The sequence below is a fragment of the Rattus norvegicus genome, chromosome 9 (assembly GCF_036323735.1).
Source record: "Rattus norvegicus strain BN/NHsdMcwi chromosome 9, GRCr8, whole genome shotgun sequence".
In the NCBI taxonomy this organism is placed as follows: domain Eukaryota; kingdom Metazoa; phylum Chordata; class Mammalia; order Rodentia; family Muridae; genus Rattus; species Rattus norvegicus.
The window spans coordinates 12,420,210-12,438,671 of NC_086027.1; the positions used below are offsets into that span (position 1 = coordinate 12,420,210).

The window sequence follows — 18,462 nt, forward strand, 5'->3', positions numbered from 1 at the left end:
GTCATATCTATTAGTCAGCAGGATGTTGGTTTTTCAGAAAGGTTACAGGTCATGACATTGGGTATCTTATCATCACACGCTATCATATGATTATTCATCTTGACCACAACATTTGTATTAGTCTTCTGAGGTATCTGTGGATTTTCCATGAACCCAGTCATACTTAATGCTAACCATAATAATAACATCAATAATGGAGGTCTTCAAGGCCATCGCTCCCAACAGCATACCAAGTGTGTTTTTCTGTGATTGGATTACCTCACTGTGGATGATATTTTCTAGTTCTTTCCATTTGCCTATGAATTGAACGTAGTCATTGTTTTTGATAGCTGAGTGGTACTCCATTGTGTAGATGTACCACATTTTTCAAATCCATTCCTCTGTTGAAGGGCATCTGGGTTCATTCCAGCTTCTGGCTATTATGAATAAGGCTGCTATGAACTTAGTGCAGCATGTTTGTTGTTGTATGTTGGAGCATCTTTTGGGTATATGCCCAGGACAGGTATAGCTGTGTACTCAGGTAGTGGAATGTCCAATTTTCTGAGGAACCTTCAGACTGATTTCCAGAGTGCTTGTACCAGTTTGCAATCCCAGCAACAATGGACGAGTGTTCCTCTTTCTCCACATCCTCACCAGCATCTGTTGTCACCTGAGTTTTTGATCTTAGCCATCCTGACTGGTGTGAGGTGGATTCTTAGGGTTGTTTTGATTTGCATTTCCCAGATGACTAAGGATGTTGAGCATTTCTTTAGGTGCTTTTCAGCTGTTCGATATTCCTCAGCTGAGAATGTTTTCTTTAGCTCCGAACCCCATTTATTAACAGGGGTGTTTGGCTCTCTGTACTCTAACTTCTTGTGTTTTGTGTATACTTTGGATATTACCGTCCATCAGATGCAGGATTGGTCAAGATTTTTTTCCCAATCTGTAGGTTGCCTTTTTGTCATAATGACACTCTCCTTTGCCTTACAGAAGCTTTTCAGTTTTATGAGGGCCCATTTGTCGATTCTTGATCTTAAAGCATAAGCTATTGGTATTTTGTTCAGGAAATTTTCCTTAGTGCTCATGTCTTTGGGACTCTTCCCTACTTTTTTTCTATTAATTTTAATGTATCTGGTTTGATGTGGAGGCCCTTGATGCACTTGGACTTAATCTTTGTACAGGGCAATAAGAATGGGTCAACTTACATTCTTCTACATGCTTACCTCCAGTTGAACCAGCACCACTTGTTAAAAATGCTATGTTTCTTCCATTGGATGTTTTACCTCCTTTGTCAAAGATCAAATGACCATAGGTGTGTGGGTTCATTTCTGTGTCTTCAATTATGTTCCACTGAGCTGCCTGTCTGTATGCCAATACCATACACACTATTGCTCTGTAATACTGCTTGAGGTCAGAGATGGTGATTCCCCCAGAAGGTCTTTTATTGTTGAGTAGAGTTTTGCTGTCCTGGGTTTTATGTTATACCAAATGACGGCAAATTGCACTTTCTACCTTTATAAAGAATTGAGTAGGAATATTGTTGGTGATGGCATTGAATCTGTAGATTGCTTTTGGCAAAATGGCCATTTTTTACCATATTCATCCTGCCAATCTATGAGCATGGGAAATCTTTCCATCTTCTGAGACCTTCTTTCATTTCTTCAGAGATTTGAAGTTCTTGTCATACAGATTTTTTACTTGCTTGGTTCAAGTAACAGCAAGTTATTTTATATTATTTGGGACTATTGTGAAGGGTGTCATTTCCCTAATTTCTTTCTCAGCCTGTTTACCCTTTGAGTAGAGGAAGGCTACTGAATTGTTTGAGTTAATTTTATACCCAGACAGTTTGCTGAAGTTGTTGATCAGGTTAAGTAGTTCTCTGGTGGAATTTTGGTGTTGCTTAAATATACTATAATATCATCTTCAAATATTAGTGTTTTGACTTCATCCCTTCTAATTTTTTCCCTTTGACCTACTTTCATTTTTTGATTGCTATGGCTAGGACGTTAAGTACCATATTGTACTTAAGTAGGGAAAGAGTGGGCAGCCTTGTCTAGTCCCTGATTTTACTGGGATTCCTTCAATTTTCTCAGTTTAGTATGATGTTAGCTACTGGTTTGATGTATTCTGCATTATCCTATATTTAGATATGGGCCTTGAATTCCTGATCTTTCCAGGACTTTATTAATGAAAGGGTATTGAATTTTACCAAATGATTTCTCAGCATCTAATAAAATGGTCATGTGGGTTTTTTTTCCTTTGAGTTTGTTTATATGGTGAATTTCGTTGATGGATTTCCGTATATTAAACCATCCCTGCATCCTTGCCATGAGGCCTACTTGATCATGATGGATGATTGTTTGGATGTGTTCTTGGATTCAGTTTGCAAGAATTTTATTGAGCATTTTTGCATCAATATTCATAAATCAAATAGGTCTGAATTTCCCTATCTTTGTTGTATCTTTGTGTGGTTTAGGTATAAGAGTAATTGTGGCTTCATAGAAGGAGTTTGGTAGTGCTCTGTCTGTTTCTATTTTGCAGAATAGTTTGGGCAGTATTGGTATGAATTCTTCTATGAAGGTCTGATAGAATTCTGCACTAAATCCATCTGGTCCTCTGCTCTTTTTGGATTGGAGATGTTTAATAACAGTTTCTATTTCTTTAGGAGTTATGTCGTTGTTTAGATGGTTTATTTGTTCCTGATTTAACTGTGGTACCTGGTATCTGTATAGAAAATTGTCCATTTCCTCCACATTCTAGTTTTGTTGAATATGTTTTTGTAGTAGGATCTGATGATCTTTTTAATTTCTTCAGGTTTTGTACTTATGTCTCCCTTTTATTTCTGATTTTATTAATTTGGATACTCTCTCTGTGACCTCTGGTTAGTATGGCTATGTGTTTATTTATCTTGTTGATTTTCTCAAAGAATCAGCTCCTGGGTTTGCTGATTCTTTTGATACTCGGTTTTGTTTCTTCTTGTTTGATTTCAGCCCTGAGTTTGATTATTTCCTGCCTTCTACTCTTCTAGGGTTTATTTAATATTCTTCTAGAGCTTTTAGGTGTGCTGTCAAGCTGCTGACATATGCTCTCTCCTGTTTCTTTTTGCAGGCACTCAGAGCTATGAGTTTTCCTCTTAGCGCTGCTTTTATTGTGTCCCATAAGTTTGGGTATGTTGTATCTTCATTTTCATTAAATTCTAAGAAGTCTTTAATTTCTTTCTTATGTCTCCAATGACCAAGTTGTCATTGCCTTGAACTTCCATATATATGTGGACTTTCTGTCCTATTTGTTGTTATTGATCAGCAGCCTTAGTCCGTGGTTTTTTGAAAGGATGCATGGGATTATTTCTATGTTCCTGTATCTGTTGAGGCCTGTTTTGTGACCGATTATATGCTCAATTTTGGAGAAGGTACCATGGGATGCTGAGAAGAAAGTATATCCTTTGGTTTTAGGGTGGAGTGTTCTATAAATATATGTTAAATCCACTTGGTCCATAACTTCTGTTAGTCTTTCTATGTCTCTGTTTAATTTCTGTTTCCCTGATCTGTCCATTGATGAAAGTGGGGTGTTTAAATCGCCTACTATTATGGTTTGTGGTGCAATGTACGATTTTTTGAGCTTTAGAAAGGTTTCTCATTGGAGACACAACTGCTATATACTTGACAAATATAGCAATAACCCAGAACATCCGCAGGAAGCCTGTGACCGTTGGCCACATGAGGATGAGTGTCTTTCAAAGTTCATCATGATTTTTGGTAAGATCTTCCTCATCATTGGTGGCATGGCTTCCCACAAACATGGTCCAGTTGTCTAGAATCTCCTCCTTGGACAGCATCTCATGCTCGTATTTGTCTGACTCATACACCAGATGCCGGTCCTCAGCCTGTGCATGGTCATAGTCCTGAGGGTCCAGTGGTGAATCTCATCTTAATCCAGCTTCCCATCCTTGTTCAGATCTGGGAAATCATTGAACTGCTCCCTAGACAAAACCCAGTATGTCTTAGGGCAATTGTCCTCATGGGAAAAAGATGTCCACAATGTACTCATCCTGGTCCACAAAACAATCCCCGTTCTTGTCGATATCCTCCAGGGTTTCCAGAACTACAATCTCCTTCATATGTTCTAAATCCTCTTAGTGCAGAAAAGCAATGAACCCGACCTGAGTAGCTGTCAGGTCACCGTCAAGGCCTTAAACCTCCTCTCATCTCGTGGAGGCATCTTTTTAAAGTTGTGATGATCAGAGATATCTTGGAATTCAGCAAGGTGTCCCAGGTAGTAGCTAGAGGTGGCCTGCTTGTATTCCTCCCAGGAGATTTTTTCCTCTATGTCCCTATCATAATCCTTCCAGAGTTTAGCCACATTTTGGTTGATGTATCTTTTCTGTACCTGTTTGATCCAAACTTTCAGGTCTTCAGTAGTAACAAGGCCGCCTCCATCACTGTCAATTGGATCAACAATTTTCCCCAGCCTCTCCTGCTCTCGTCCAGGCTTAGTTATCAAAGGTCTTAGAGTCCTCCTTGCCCAGGAAGACCTAATGATCGTACAGGAAGCTGTGCTTGTTCTCTGGTGGCCACTGGCCCTGCTCTGAATCAGGACAAACCATGTGCTCCTTGCTCATCATGCTCTTGGCCCTGAACGCCAATACCAGTGCCAGCAGCAGCCCATGGGGAGTCCCAGGCTGACACCTTGCATCACAGTTGTGTACAAAGGGAGGCAGCAGGCTCAGATCAAAGGGGGTGTGGGCTCAGAGCACCTTAGCCACTGTCCATCCCCAGAGAGGGCCTTTGTTACATTTCAAATGTTATCCCTTTTCCTGGTTTCCCATCCACAAAACCCCTTATAAAACCCCCTCCCCCTTCTACTCTGAGGGTGTTACCACACCCACCCAAACACCAAGGCCTACCTGCCTCCCTTTTCTGGTTTCCCCTACAGTGGGGCATCAAGCCTTGACAAGACCAAGGGCTTCTCCTCCCATTTGTGCCCAAGAAGGTCATCCTCTTCTACATATGCCGCTGTAGCCATGGGTCTGTCCATGTGTACTCTTTGGATGGTGGTTTCAGCCCTGCGAGCTCTGGGTGTTTTTTAGTGCTGTTCTTATGTGGCTGTAAACCCCTTCAGCTCCCTCAATCCTTTCTCGTACTTCTCCATTGGGGACCCTGATCTCAGCTAAATGGTTGGCTGCAAGCATCTGCCTCTTTATTTGTCATGCTCTTTACCCCACTCTTTTCAGCACATCACCACAGAGCAACGAAGATGTATTGTCTTGGCATGATGATGTACAGACAAATAGATGATTTCTTATTTCCTAATGATGGTTCTATAAGAATTCCTAAAATTAGATTAGTAATTTTAAGCTCCTTTATAATGGGACTGCTATTATGTTTTCTCTGGTAATCAAAATTGCATTGAGAACTCTGCCATTCTTAAAGTGTCACGAGTGAATTGCTTCTGCCAAACCAAGCAGGCATCTACAAATTAGAGCCCATCCTAAGAGGGTATAAACCAATTAACCAAAGTTCATAAAAAGAGAAGTAATGATTTACTATAGGTACAAGGACTGAACATAAATAATTGACTGGATTTGCCTATAGGTAATTTCACTTATTCTTTTCTCATAAAAATTACAGCTTTTAACTCTCTATGAATGTGCAGAGCTAGTGACAGATGGTGACGGTTTATCCTGATGATTACTCTTCATGGATATGCATGTAAACATTCTCTGTAGTAAACTGATTATCCAACTTATGATTTGAATTCCTGTGCAAACTTGTGGTGAACTTTTCACCATGTGATGCTGTGTTCAGAAAGATATACAAATGCTGAGGACAAAGAGAGAGAAAGCTTTTCAGACAGAACAGAACTGAAGAGAATAGAAGAGAACAGAACTCAAGAAGAACTTAGAGGTAAAGGCATAGCGTTGAGAGTAAGGCATTGAGAGTAAGAAAATTATTGGGTCATAAGAGCAAGAGGAATGGAGATAAGAAGAAGGGAGCACGGAGAACCTTGTAAACCAAACTGTATGGAGGCAAACTTTTGTAGAAACTTTTAGGAAAAGTGAAGAACTTAGAAATAAAGGTTAAAATAACTGCTCATCAGCCTTCAGCATGGCTCACTGGCTAGCCTCTGCTCTTCAGTCAGGCTCAGTGGCTAGCCTCTGCTCTTCAGCCTGGCTAACTGGCTAGCCTCTGCTCTTCAGTCAGGCTCACTGGCTAGCTTCTGCTCTTCAGCCTGTCTCACTGGCTAGCCTCTGCTCTTCACTCAGGCTCACTGCCTAGGCTCTCCTCTTCAGCTGGGCTCACTGCCTAGCCTGCACTCTTCAGCTGGGCTCACTGGCCTATGGGGCCCTAGCACATCGCTTAACCATCTGCTCATGAATGCCTGACCACACTGACCACCTGACCTCCCTGACTTCTTAAAGTCATTCTCTAGAAAGAGCACAAGGAACCAAAGAGAAACACCATAGGGACCTTTTCCATTGGCTTTGCTTAACCTTAAGTGCTTTCATTATTTCTTTAAAAGAGTGAAATATAATTTCGGCTATTCATATGGCCAAGAGAACTGTGCAGTAGTCACTGCTTTATGGAATTTGGTGCTAAATCAAAAGATTCCTTTATTCTATTATGATGTTATCTGTATGCTGTACAATGTATGTTTAGAAAACACAACACCAAATTCCTAAATCTAGATGTTTTAAGACATCAGCTCATGGAGAAACATAACTGCTTACCTATCTAGACTGGCCTCTTTTGCTATACTGCAGGTACAATCAATTTTCCACACTACTTCCATGATTTTCAAGAATGATTAAGAGAAAAATAAGTTCAACATAATGGCCAGAAAGGGGGTTCTGTCAAGTTGTCTTATGTGGGACAAGATACCAAGCTATGATGGTAAACCTAAAACCACCTGTTCCCAAAACTAAGAGAATTTACAGAAAATACATACTTTCTTATCATTCCTCCTCCCCGATGGTCAGAGCTTTATTGAGCATCTACTACGATTCTAGCACTGTGCATCTCAGGGTGTAATGGTGAATAAAAAAACTTAATAAAAAGCCTCATTAAGGAATAAAGAAAAATGAAACGTAACTTTGAAACTCAGAATTCAATATAAGCAAAACCACCATTTCTTTAACTGGTGATTTCTGAAAACTTCATAATTTTTTCCATGGGCTTCCACAGTAATGATACTCAGTCTCGATTTTGTAAGTCACAAAAAGCAAGTCACACTTCTTTCTTGGCTCCCACAACTGTCAAAGGGAACAACACTGTCACTGTCCATTGTGTTTCCCTATCAATCCTGCTATGGATGGTAATACATTCCAGTCTTTTCAATGTGAAAACAGGCCACCACTTGACGGCAAAGGTTATTACAATTACCCAAACCGGTATATTCTCTAAAATTTTCACATGACATTTCACTGATATCACAATGCAAATTCACCTCAAATATTTTTTTCAGGGCTGGGGATTGATCACCACAAACATTTAACCAATGAAAACAGAAATATTGAATAGCTCTGCAAATAGGATCAATGATCATATACACTTGAAAACAACTATCATGGAAACAAATGACGTACTAGGAGAAAAGATACATCATTAAAAGGTACAGAAGCAGCAAAAAAGACACTACATTTCTTGGTTTAAAAATTAGGTGATACACTTGATCTTTAAAGACAGACAATGTACTTGATCTTTAAGCCCTTCAACTGTGCCCTGTCCACATAGAAACTGCAGTAGATGAAAATCTTTTGTAAGATTTATTTATTTATATGTCAGACAATGCATCTGTCTTCAGACACACCAGAAGAGGGCATCAAATACTGACCAGACTGGTAAAAAAAAAAAAAACAAAAAACAAAAAGAAAAAAACTCCAAAAAATAAAACTCTTATAAAGAATCTAACGATACTAGCAAAAGATGCAAAAATATTAAAATCTCAATGAAAAAAAAAGCCCAGATGAAATACTGTATATTTTCTCAACTCTAGGATAATGTATTTTTGTACAACTATCAATAAAAGGCCTGAATTTTGAAGAATTCAAAAGTAGTGCAGTATAATTATGCAGTGGTCAATACTGTTGCATACCATTTTACATAACTGCATATACTCTCATTCTTTTGTTCCGTGGTCTAGCAATGAACTCGGGTAGATTTATGGGGAACTCGGGTAGATTTATGGGGAACCATTGCACTGTAGACTTAAACTGGATTAATTTGGGGATGAGTAAGTCGTATTTTGTTAAAGTTGCTTTAAAAATAAACCGTTGGATATTAGTATGGCAAGTAATTCTCCCTGAAGGAAAAACCAGACACCAAGAACCTAGACCACTGCTGTCCAGGAGAAATTTCTAGATGATAGAAATATTCTATATCTGCTGTGTTTCTGGCTAGGGATTCTGGCTGGCTGTTTGCCTCCCGGTTTGCCTGCTGTGACTTAAGAGGCAGATTTTAGTTCTAAGTTCAGTTCATCTCAAATAGCCCTGTGTGACCAGTGGGTGCCATTTGAACAGTGTAGCCACAGAAAACTGAAGCAGTGTAACCAAAGACTCACCTAGGAGTCAGTTGACCTCCTAGAAGGTGACTTGGGAAAACGTTGGCAATGATAGCCTCTTGGGGAGCTCACCTTCACCAAAAGGAAACTGTGAATCCTTTACTCTTCTGCAATAGTCAGAATGCAACTGGTCTCACACCCACCCCAACCCTCACCAAAGACACTTGAGAGGGAGCTGAACCCACTGTGTGCTTTAGATTTCAGTTTAGAAAGCACTTCCTTCAAAGTGGAGCAGACTTAGATTGCCAAGTCCTTTGTGTGGCTCCAGGGACTTGGGCCTGACCAGGGGTGAGGAGGAAATGAAGAATGACATTGGACAAACATACATGGGGAAGGCTGGGTCCGTGGGCTGGAGAAAATGCAGCATCCCAGAAGTTCAGCATGTTTATTATATAGAGCTGGCCAGGAAGCAGGGCTGTTGCACAGGGAAGCAAGGAGGTGGGCATTACATGCAGATAAACAAGAGGGGAGGACTATGCATATGTAACTGACAAGGGGCAGATTTAATCCTAATCTCAGTAGGAGCAGTCTCTGCAGGGAGCAGTCTTCAGGCTGTAAATATCCAGATGGGGCCACAGAGAAAGGTAGAGTAGACTTTTTCTGCACACATTATCAATGCCATCCTGAGAAGGCGTTGTCATGTCTCTGAGCCTCAAGGGCATGGGGGCCTTTGCCTTTTCCCCGTGGATAGATGGCTTTGGGTCCATGGCATGGTCATATCATGTTTAAAGCACACATCTATTTAGGGCTGCACTTCCTCAGGGCTTCCTCTGCTCCCACAGTGAGATCTCACAAGAAAAACAGAAACCAAACAAAGAAGAAATGTGCTCAGTGAACTGGTTAATTCCCTAAAGTATACAGATCCAGTGACCTAAGTCTAGGACTTCCTCCAAAGCCACAGAAAATCCTGTTGACCGAAAATAAGCAAAAAAAAAAAGACCCTTACCCCCCCAAAAAAATGAAAGGGAGAAAAAAACTATTAAAGGTTTTCATAGAAAATTGTTTAAGAAAAACACACGGGAATTGTACTTAATAGAGTTAGTGTGCTGAGATGTGAGACCCACTCACAGCATGCAGCATTTGGAATTCTCAGACAACTTAACAGAATAGGACTCCTAATTATTCTTTGTGACCACTCTCCACATACTACTCACAGTTTAATATTAACCTTCTTAATTGAGTTGGGGACAGTATTCACCATAGCAGATAATTGAAGCATTAGTGCACACAGACACAGAAACACACAAAACACACACACACACACACACAAAACACGCACACTCACACACACACAAAACACACACTTACACACACACAAAACACACACAAAACACACACACTCACACACATATTCACACACACTCACACACATATTCAAACACACTCATACACAGAAGCACACACACTCACACACACACTCACACATACACACACACTCACACACACATTCACACACATACACACAGACATACACACATGCACACAAAACACACACTCACACACATACACACACACTCACACATACACACACACAAAACACACACAAAACACAAACAAAACACACACACTCAAGAGCACACACAAGAGAAATGCATATTCTATGAAGTTTCTTGGCATATTTTATTTGTAAGCCTCAATGCTGGAGTATTCTTGGTTTTGCATAAAGTGGGGGGAAAAGTCAGGCTTCATTTTCCCCCTTTTGAAATGACAGATATCTGTGTGTTAAACATACTCTGACGGCTGTCCAGGCTGCCTCGGCCTATTTGACAGCATCCAGGTCACCTTGGTCAGGACAGTGGTTGCTCTTCTTATTGGCAACTGGTTTGCATCACAAGAGTTTTTCACATCCTTACCAATATTAGAAGTTTGGTGACACAAGCATCTTGACAAACAGTAAAATTATTGTGGTTTTGCCTTTCTGGAGGACATTAAAATTTACATGGTTTGCATATGGCTTTTTTTCTTAGCATTTAGTCCTGCTTTAGTGCTGTTCAAATGTGGCCATGCAGTCAGCATCCCTTTGCTCCAGGCTCTCAGCACCCCATTCCTGTCACTGATCTGATACATACTTGGTCCCAGAGATGGACAGCAGAGGGACTTGACACACAGCGTCCACTCTGCTCCACTGCTTTGCTTTTTGTAAATTCTTTACAATGGCTATTTCTTGATTTATTATTACTATGAACCTGACTTTTCTTGATATTTTGAGATACGATCTTATTATGCAGCCCAGGGTGGCCTTGATTTCCCAAATCTCTGGCCTTAGTCTTCCACCATTCCGTGATTCTCAGTTTGTTATTAGAAGTAGTTGTATGGCCCCATTTCCAAATCAAATGTTCTTCTGGCTTTATTACTTTGCCCTTTCCACATACTTTTATTACTTATGCAAAGTACATGGTGTTTAATGTTTAACTACTAAATATATTGACTCATCAGTCCCAAAGACAACTCTGTGAATTAAACACTCGTTATCATCCTCACTGTGCAGATAAAGGAATTGAGTCACACAAGGTAAAATAACTTCTCCACAGTTGAACATCCAATGGGTGTGAGAGCCAAGGTTTGAGTCAAACTACAAAGTAGATTGGCCTATAATGTGTCTGCTGCTGCTGTATATTCAAATGCTAAATTCTGTACCCTAACACCTGGTTGCTCCAAACAAGGAGATCCTCATGTATACCAGATTTTTTTTTTGCCTCCTAAGTTATCCCTGATTGGTTAATAAAATCCCTACAACATGGGCTGGGCAGAAGAGAGGGGAGAGAGCAAAGTTTCCCTGGGCCTGGGGGCTCAGGCAGGGTCCATGAGGAGAAGGAAAGGACATGGAGGAGAAGGAAGGAGACACCACCCCATAGGGTAGGTAGATCGTGAGTGTATTACCATGAGGGGCAGCCTGTCAGAACAGGAGTGAACCAGGCAGAGCATGGCAAGCAATACCTCGGGGTTATGGACAGGGAAGCAGAAAAAATAGCACAGAGGGTTGATGTCTGCCCAGCTCTAGTACTTTAAGGATTATTCTAAATCTAAAAGTTTTGTGTCTTTTATTTGGGAACTAAATGATCTACGGTGGGGTAGAAACCCCCTAATAATATTTACTGTAGCAATGGCCACTCAATTATTGTGGTATTTTAAATATAACACACATTGAATTTCACAATTCAGATGCAAGGCTTTTTATGTTTCCAATGTGACTGTACACCTGAGGCCATGTCTAGGTATAGAGACAAAACATGGCAGAAATACCTAGAACATTATAAGGTCACCACACCGACCACATGAAAGCCACAGGCTATACAGACTATGATGGATGAGGAGAAGGCTTAGTGCTCTCTGGGAGTCCCCTTCCCTAGTCTTGGGATAAGACTTCCAGTAAGTCAAGACCATATTCCTCTTTCATTTCTCAAGGAGCCAGGGGTAGACCCACATATATGATTTCTTTGACTGCAGGGTTTTTTTCCAAGTGCTGCCCTGTTTGAGGACTTGGCAAAGGTAAGCACCGTCAGAGGAAGGCCAGCATATGAATTCTGTATAACTCTGCTCTGACAGCATGTACCTATCAAGTACTGGAAGCCTTGCTGGAAAGATTAATCAACCTCTTGGATCAAAAGGAAGCAACCTGAGGGCCACATAGCTGTAAATCAAGTCTGGAACCATAGCCCAGTATGGAAGTTCAGCCTTGGATCTTACATCAAACAGCGATAGCATCCAAAAGAAAAACGAAACTGAAATGGCAAGGTGACTGGTAATGACCTCATGGCAAGGATATCTAAGTCATGTGGAAAGATCCCAGTGCAAAGACACATGTCCACGAAGCTTTCACCAAGAATCCCCATTCTGTGTTCTAAAACATTATATATACACACACATTGAATACTCATTTATACTCAGTTATGTGGATTGGTTCTCTGGGAACCTGACCTTAAGATAGAGATACATGTATAAAGGTGTTTGACAAGTGCTCTTGGGGACCATGGCTTTGACAAAGAGGAGAGAAGAGGAGAGGGTGGAGAGCACTCTGGCTCTAATGCAGTCACAAGAGTATGCAGGCAGCCCTGTGTGGGGCTCAGGAGCTGGCCTGACCCTGAAGTCTTACCCTGCACTGGAACAAGCAGGAGGCCCGGCCTTAAAGTCCCCATTGGCTAAGGACGAGGTTCCTGGTCAGAACCTTGTTACTACATTGTAACCACATAGCCATCCCTTCTCCAATATCATTCTTCCTGAATTTCCAAGTCCAATCATGAGGATATTTGGGGCTCCACTCTGATCCTTTACTCAGAGCAAACATAAAAATCAGGCAGATGGGCAGGGAGTGGGTTGGCCTAAGGTTAGGCTAAACCAATTTTAATGGGTCCATAATTTCGGGAGGGAGTCCATTTGGCATTGTCATCTGTGGCTTCTGTGTCCTTATCCCGGGTGTGCTGACTCTGAGAAACGATGCCACCTCACCTCACAGATGTCAGGGTGAAAATCATGTATGACTTTTCTGGGAAGAACTCTGCCTTTTCCTACCATCTGGAGTTATACAACATCACTATGCACAGCTCAGAAGAGAGGGGTGGAGATTGTGGAGGCCTTAGAATTTGAGGATCTTTTCTGATTGAGGCCCATATTTTTTCCTATGTAATGTTTCCCTTGCTCTTTCCCTAATGATGGCTGACTTCATTCCTGGCCTGAAGTAAACTGGATTCCAAGGTTTTGGATTAGGGAAGCCCCCATTTTTGAGATGACAGGCCCAGCAAGGGATCCCACTGCATACAGGTTCCTATTCCCAAGGAAGTTGTTGCTGCAGAATCACAGCATGGGGGCAGCAGCACAGGATGTCTCCCAGCTTTCTCTCCTGCACCTGCTGCACTTTTTTTTTCATATTTTCTGTGACTGTTTTATTAAGATTAAAATTTATTTAACTTAGTTTGCCTCTGTAAGTACAGACTGTCAGTGTTCATAGATTCTCAGAGCTGTGCAACCAGCACCACTCTCTAGCTTGAGATTATGTTTCTCACAGCAGCAGGAAACATCATAGTGGTCAGTAGTTACATCTTTTTCATTACCTGGCACTCCCTAATTTACCTCCAGCTGTGAATTTGCTTATCTGGATGGATTGTAAGTGGAATTGAACTATTTGTGAACTTTCGTGATTGGCTTCTTCTTTTGTGTAGACATAACATTTTCAGAGTCATTCTTAAGCTAAATCACCCACATTTGTGGCCAAATTGGATAGATCATATTTATGCACTGATTAATTAATGGACAAATAGATTACTTGCACTTTTTTGGCCAGTGTATACAATGACGCTAAGAATATCTTTTCGAAATCAGTTGATAAATGGATAAATAAGAGTTAGCATATTTTTTATCTTGGAATAAAATTCAGTTATAGAAAGGAATGAAGTTCTGATGCTAAAGCAGGCCTTAAATGCTGAATGCATATGAACCCAAAGAAACCACTTATTTCATGATTTCACTGATAAAGAATATCTTTCAAATTTATAGAGACAGAAAGAAGATGCTTGGCTCCCAGAGCTTTGGTCCTGGGAATGAAATGAAAGGTGGATTGCTAAAGGATGCATGGTTTCTTAATGTGCTGATAAACATGATAAAAATCATGTTGATGGTTGCACAGCCTTGTGACTAAAGACCCTGAAACTCATATTTACAAGATTGTGTTATATCACAAAGTAATCAGTAATCTATGTCAATATGGAACGCTGAGTGCCCTCTGAGGCACCGGGGCACTCGGCTAAGAAGGAGAATGCTGTCCTTCTGTGTGCTCTAGGACCTTCTCCTTCCTCAGTGTGAAGGGGAAATGGAACTCCTCAAGAACAATGCAGCAGCACGCCACACTTGTGCTAGCTTCTGGGTGGAGGCTACATTCAGAAAGATCTCAACCTCTGGGTATCAGCCATAGGACTTCAGACAGATTTCAAATGTTGTCTCTTCCAATGTTTATATAACTAAGGCGTGGGATTATCTGTGCCTTACAACACTGTGAGTCCCCGTGGGCAGGAGTCCTGTCTTACGTCCAGCTTGATTTCTCTGCTTAACCTTGTGGTCTGGCTCGCAGGCAGGATTATGTGTCTGTGAATGAATGAGTAATTGCTATTTTTGAAGCCTCTTGGTATGTCCCTGGGCAAAAATCATCTTCAGGCTCGTGGCTGTAGCCTCGGAGCAGCCCGAGGTTGGTCTAGAATGTAAGACACGAATCCACCAATGGACGTCCTTCAAGGGTTTCTTTTTTTTTGCAACTGTTAACTACTCTCTCTGGTGTTTTCCAATGTGGTGACTGGAAACAATGTTTCAGCACTCTAGAGTGTTGTGATTTCCTCTCTGGTAAGATATCCAAAACTTGCGGTTGGGTCAGAGTCAGAGAGAGGGAAATAAAAGGCTATTGAACTAAGCCTTGATTGGCTTTTTTTCTTTCTTTTTCTTTCCTTTGCCTCCTCCCCCCACTTTTTTCTTTTTGCGTTGATCCAGCATCAAAGCTCTGAATTGTGTGTAGCTTATGGGTGTTGGCTTAATGGGATTTTTTTTTTCTTTTCTTTTTCTTCTGTGGAGGTACTCTGTGTTAAGTTCTTTCTGTTGAATATCCTTTGCTTGCACTGGACTTTTCTTTATGTTGATTTTTTGCTTCATTTTTTTTTTCATTTCCCATGCTGTTCAGTTACTGGACGCCAGAAGAACGAAGGTTTGTCTGCTCGTTGCTGCTTGTTTGCTTTCCTTCCCCTGCCCCTCGTGTTTGAACGTGCTTGTCTGTGTCTCCATTTATTCCCTTTTGCTTGCAGAGGCAGTAATCCTGTTTACTAAACCTGTTCACAGCTTTATTTATAAAAAAAAAAATAAAGTCCTTGTTTGTGTCTGCTTGTAGTAGATGCTATTATTTTCATTTTTAAATGGATATGCATTTATCATGGAAAATAATGGATAAAGAACACCTTAGGAAACAGGGAATACTGAGTCTGGAGTGTTGTAGGCCTAAGAAGGTGTGTTTCATGAAAGTTTCCCTCTAACCCTTTCCCTTCCTAAACTAAGCACCGTAGATGTATAATTCCCTTGTGGTTGACACTAATATACCGTTTCTGTGTGTGTGTGTGTGTACATTTCTCTTCTCCTAAGACATTCAGAAAGTATCACTGAATTAATTCCCCTCTTCATGTGCTGTCCCATGCTTCTGAAGTCACCGAGGAGGACTTCATGGCTGGCCCCTTGGACCTCATGATTAACATTCTATCGTCATGGTGTGGCGGCGGCAGCTTGATAGCGCTTGGCCTTTTCACTAACTCTTTCTCCCTTCTCCTCCCCACTCCATCTTTCTCACTGTAGCACCTGCAGTTGACCATCCAGGCCCTTCAGGATGAACTGCGGACCCAGAGAGACCTCAACCACCTCCTGCAGCAAGAGAGTGGCAACCGAGGAGCAGAGCATTTCACCATCGAGCTGACGGAGGAGAACTTCCGCAGGCTCCAAGCCGAACACGACAGGCAGGCCAAGGAGCTGTTCCTTCTGCGGAAGACATTGGAAGAAATGGAGCTAAGGATTGAAACACAGAAACAGACTCTCAATGCCCGCGACGAGTCCATTAAAAAGCTCCTGGAGATGCTGCAGAGTAAGGGCTTGCCATCGAAAAGCCTAGAGGACGACAACGAGCGCACACGGCGGATGGCCGAGGCTGAGTCTCAGGTCAGCCACTTGGAAGTGATTTTAGACCAGAAGGAGAAGGAAAACATCCACCTTCAGACGAGACAGGTGCTAGGCCGATGCCTCCGTTACAGCCTTGTGAGACATCCTGAAGCAAAGGACCCAGCTAAGCTGTGCCTGGTCTCTTCCATTGGGAAAATACCTATGAGGTAGTGAACATATGCTTTTCGAGTCGATTAATTTGGGATTAACCTGCCGTGCAGCAGTGTGTGGCTAATACAATGGAGCAGAAGCCAAACCCTTGTTTCTCTTTTCGAACCTCCAAGCCAGTTTACAGAAGAGCAATGTAAACCATGATTTGCATAAAGACTGGCTAGGGTTTGAAACGTTATTCATGTTATTTCAGAATTGTGGTTGCAGAGCATCTCTATGGTTAGCAAAAGCTGCTGCCTCATTTTAAGGCCAAGGTCTGATGTTATATATGTAGCTAGAGTGGGATGCCAGAGAAACCACCAGCCGTAGCATCCCCTGCCCCCATGGGTTCCTGTGGTCAGGGAGGAGCCTCTGTCCTCCCGCTTTAGATTCTGCTTCTAAGTAGCACTTAATAGACGGCGCCTTGCTTTGTCTGTGTGCCCAGTTCCATGTGGAAGAAGAGAAATGCAGTCCGTGCCTTAGTTGATTGGTTCTCACAGAAGAAGCGGAGCGTGGCTAGAGTCTTGATGTCAGTTTGAGAGTTTCAGAAAGTGCAGCCTGCACATGAGCTAGTTTCGGTGGTCATCAGACCAGTCAGTGGACGGCCCCAAGAGAAGGGGCAGATTGTAGAAGATTGTGGTAGTCTGCGAGGCCCTTTGTTAAAGTTTTAGGAATTCGGGGAGGCTGCTGTTGAGCCATTGATAACCTGAAAGTGGTCACGGTTAGAATATTTTTACACGTTAGAAACTGACAAATGCCACTTTTAAGTTACACAAGACTCCGATGCCTCTCTTCCAAGTAGACTCTGTTGCCTCCTCAGTTTTCCTACGTTGATGGAGCAGGCTGATCTGTGAAGAGGTGGGTGTGGAAGTCCGCTGAGCGAACCTCCAGCCAACATATGGTGAGGCCCAGCAGGACTCATTCCACTCCTAAGGCTCACTCCTGAAGTCTGTCTACCTGCACAGTGCTGGGGAACAGGGACAAAGGACAGCGAGAAGCTGGCCAGTATCACACAGGTAGTAAATGGTAGAGTTGCCTTTTGAATCAGGTTGACTTAGTCTTGGCTCTTCAGTCATTTCAGTAAATCCCCTCTTAGGAGCATCTTTGCTACAGTGTTTTTTCTCTGGTTGCACTGGTATTCTCTTTGTTTGGTCTGGTCCTCCAAGTTTGGTACCTCTTGTAATTAATTCTCATACCGCTATCAGGATCATAGCTTCTGGATTTCTTCCGTGAAACAGAGGCTTCCCTTGGCACTGGCGATGATGAGGCTTTTTTGTCCCGGGTTCTCGGCACCAAATGTCCCACGCGCGACTTCTCGCCGGCAAGAAACACGCGGGTACATAGAAATCCTTGCTATGACCAAACTTTATTTTAATCTTATGGAGAAGCCCTGCTGCACTTTTAATAAGGCTGTTTGTTTGTTTGCTTGCTTTTTATTGGAAATACCTACAAAGCTGGTCAGAATTAATATATGCCTTAAATTCCAGCACCCACAAAATATTGTTTTTGCTTTTGTTTTTGTTTTATTTCATTTCATTATTGCTGTAATTGTTGTTAGGATTCTTATTGTTTTCTTTGGTAATTCCCTCTAGCTATTCAATTTGCAAGTAGAATGTAAAGCCATGCTCTGCATGGTCCTCTTATTCATGTTAAGGATTTTATTCTTACCACCAACAGCATAGATGAGCACAATATTTACTTTCAAATCAGGAAAACAGGCAGAAAGAAGAGAGCTGTGTTGTTTGGTCTCAGGTAACCAAACAATGAGGAGTGTAGGATGGCTTCCCAATGTTTTGGATCAGGTAAGCTTCTGTTATTGAGATGAAAGGCCTCTGCTGAAGCCTCCAGTTGAGTAACAGGGAGCCTGAAAAGGCTGAAAGAGTGGTTGTACCTTCAAGGTGAAGGCTGGCCCTTCAGTGCCTCTGCAGCCTGAGGCAGAGTTCTACTGGGAACAGAAGAGCACTTGGCCAGAGATCATAGGGGACTGCATTTTGGTTGAACAGTGAGACCTTAATGAGCAGAGGCCTCCATAGTCCTGATAAAGGGAAGCAGAGCCACATAGATGTGAGGGAACAATGGATCTTTGATCTGCCTGTTCTCTGC

General features: G+C 41.8%; 2 protein-coding genes and 1 pseudogene across 2 annotated transcripts in view; 1 reads left to right on the plus strand and 2 right to left on the minus strand.

Annotated features, from left to right (window-relative positions):
- Positions 1-18,462, minus strand: part of LOC134480452 (reticulocalbin-1-like) — a 105,397-nt pseudogene that overhangs the window by 47,845 nt on the left and 39,090 nt on the right.
- Positions 1-18,462, minus strand: part of LOC134480490 (uncharacterized) — a 447,240-nt gene that overhangs the window by 24,044 nt on the left and 404,734 nt on the right. The window lies entirely within an intron of this gene.
- On the plus strand, positions 15,088-17,328 carry LOC134480263 (ERC protein 2-like). Its single transcript, XM_063267795.1, has 2 exons — positions 15,088-15,217; positions 15,853-17,328. Exons 1-2 carry the CDS (start codon positions 15,146-15,148, stop codon positions 16,378-16,380), a joined length of 600 nt encoding a protein of 199 aa, XP_063123865.1. The 5' UTR covers positions 15,088-15,145; the 3' UTR covers positions 16,381-17,328.

Bases quoted from the DNA above. Each gene is read 5' to 3' on its own strand.
- LOC134480263 (XM_063267795.1), top strand. From the start codon at position 15,146: ATGTTGATTTTTTGCTTCATTTTTTTTTTCATTTCCCATGCTGTTCAG. The intron at 15,218-15,852 runs GTTTGTCTGCTC...TTCTCACTGTAG, and splicing joins TGGACGCCAGAAGAACGAAG to CACCTGCAGTTGACCATCCA.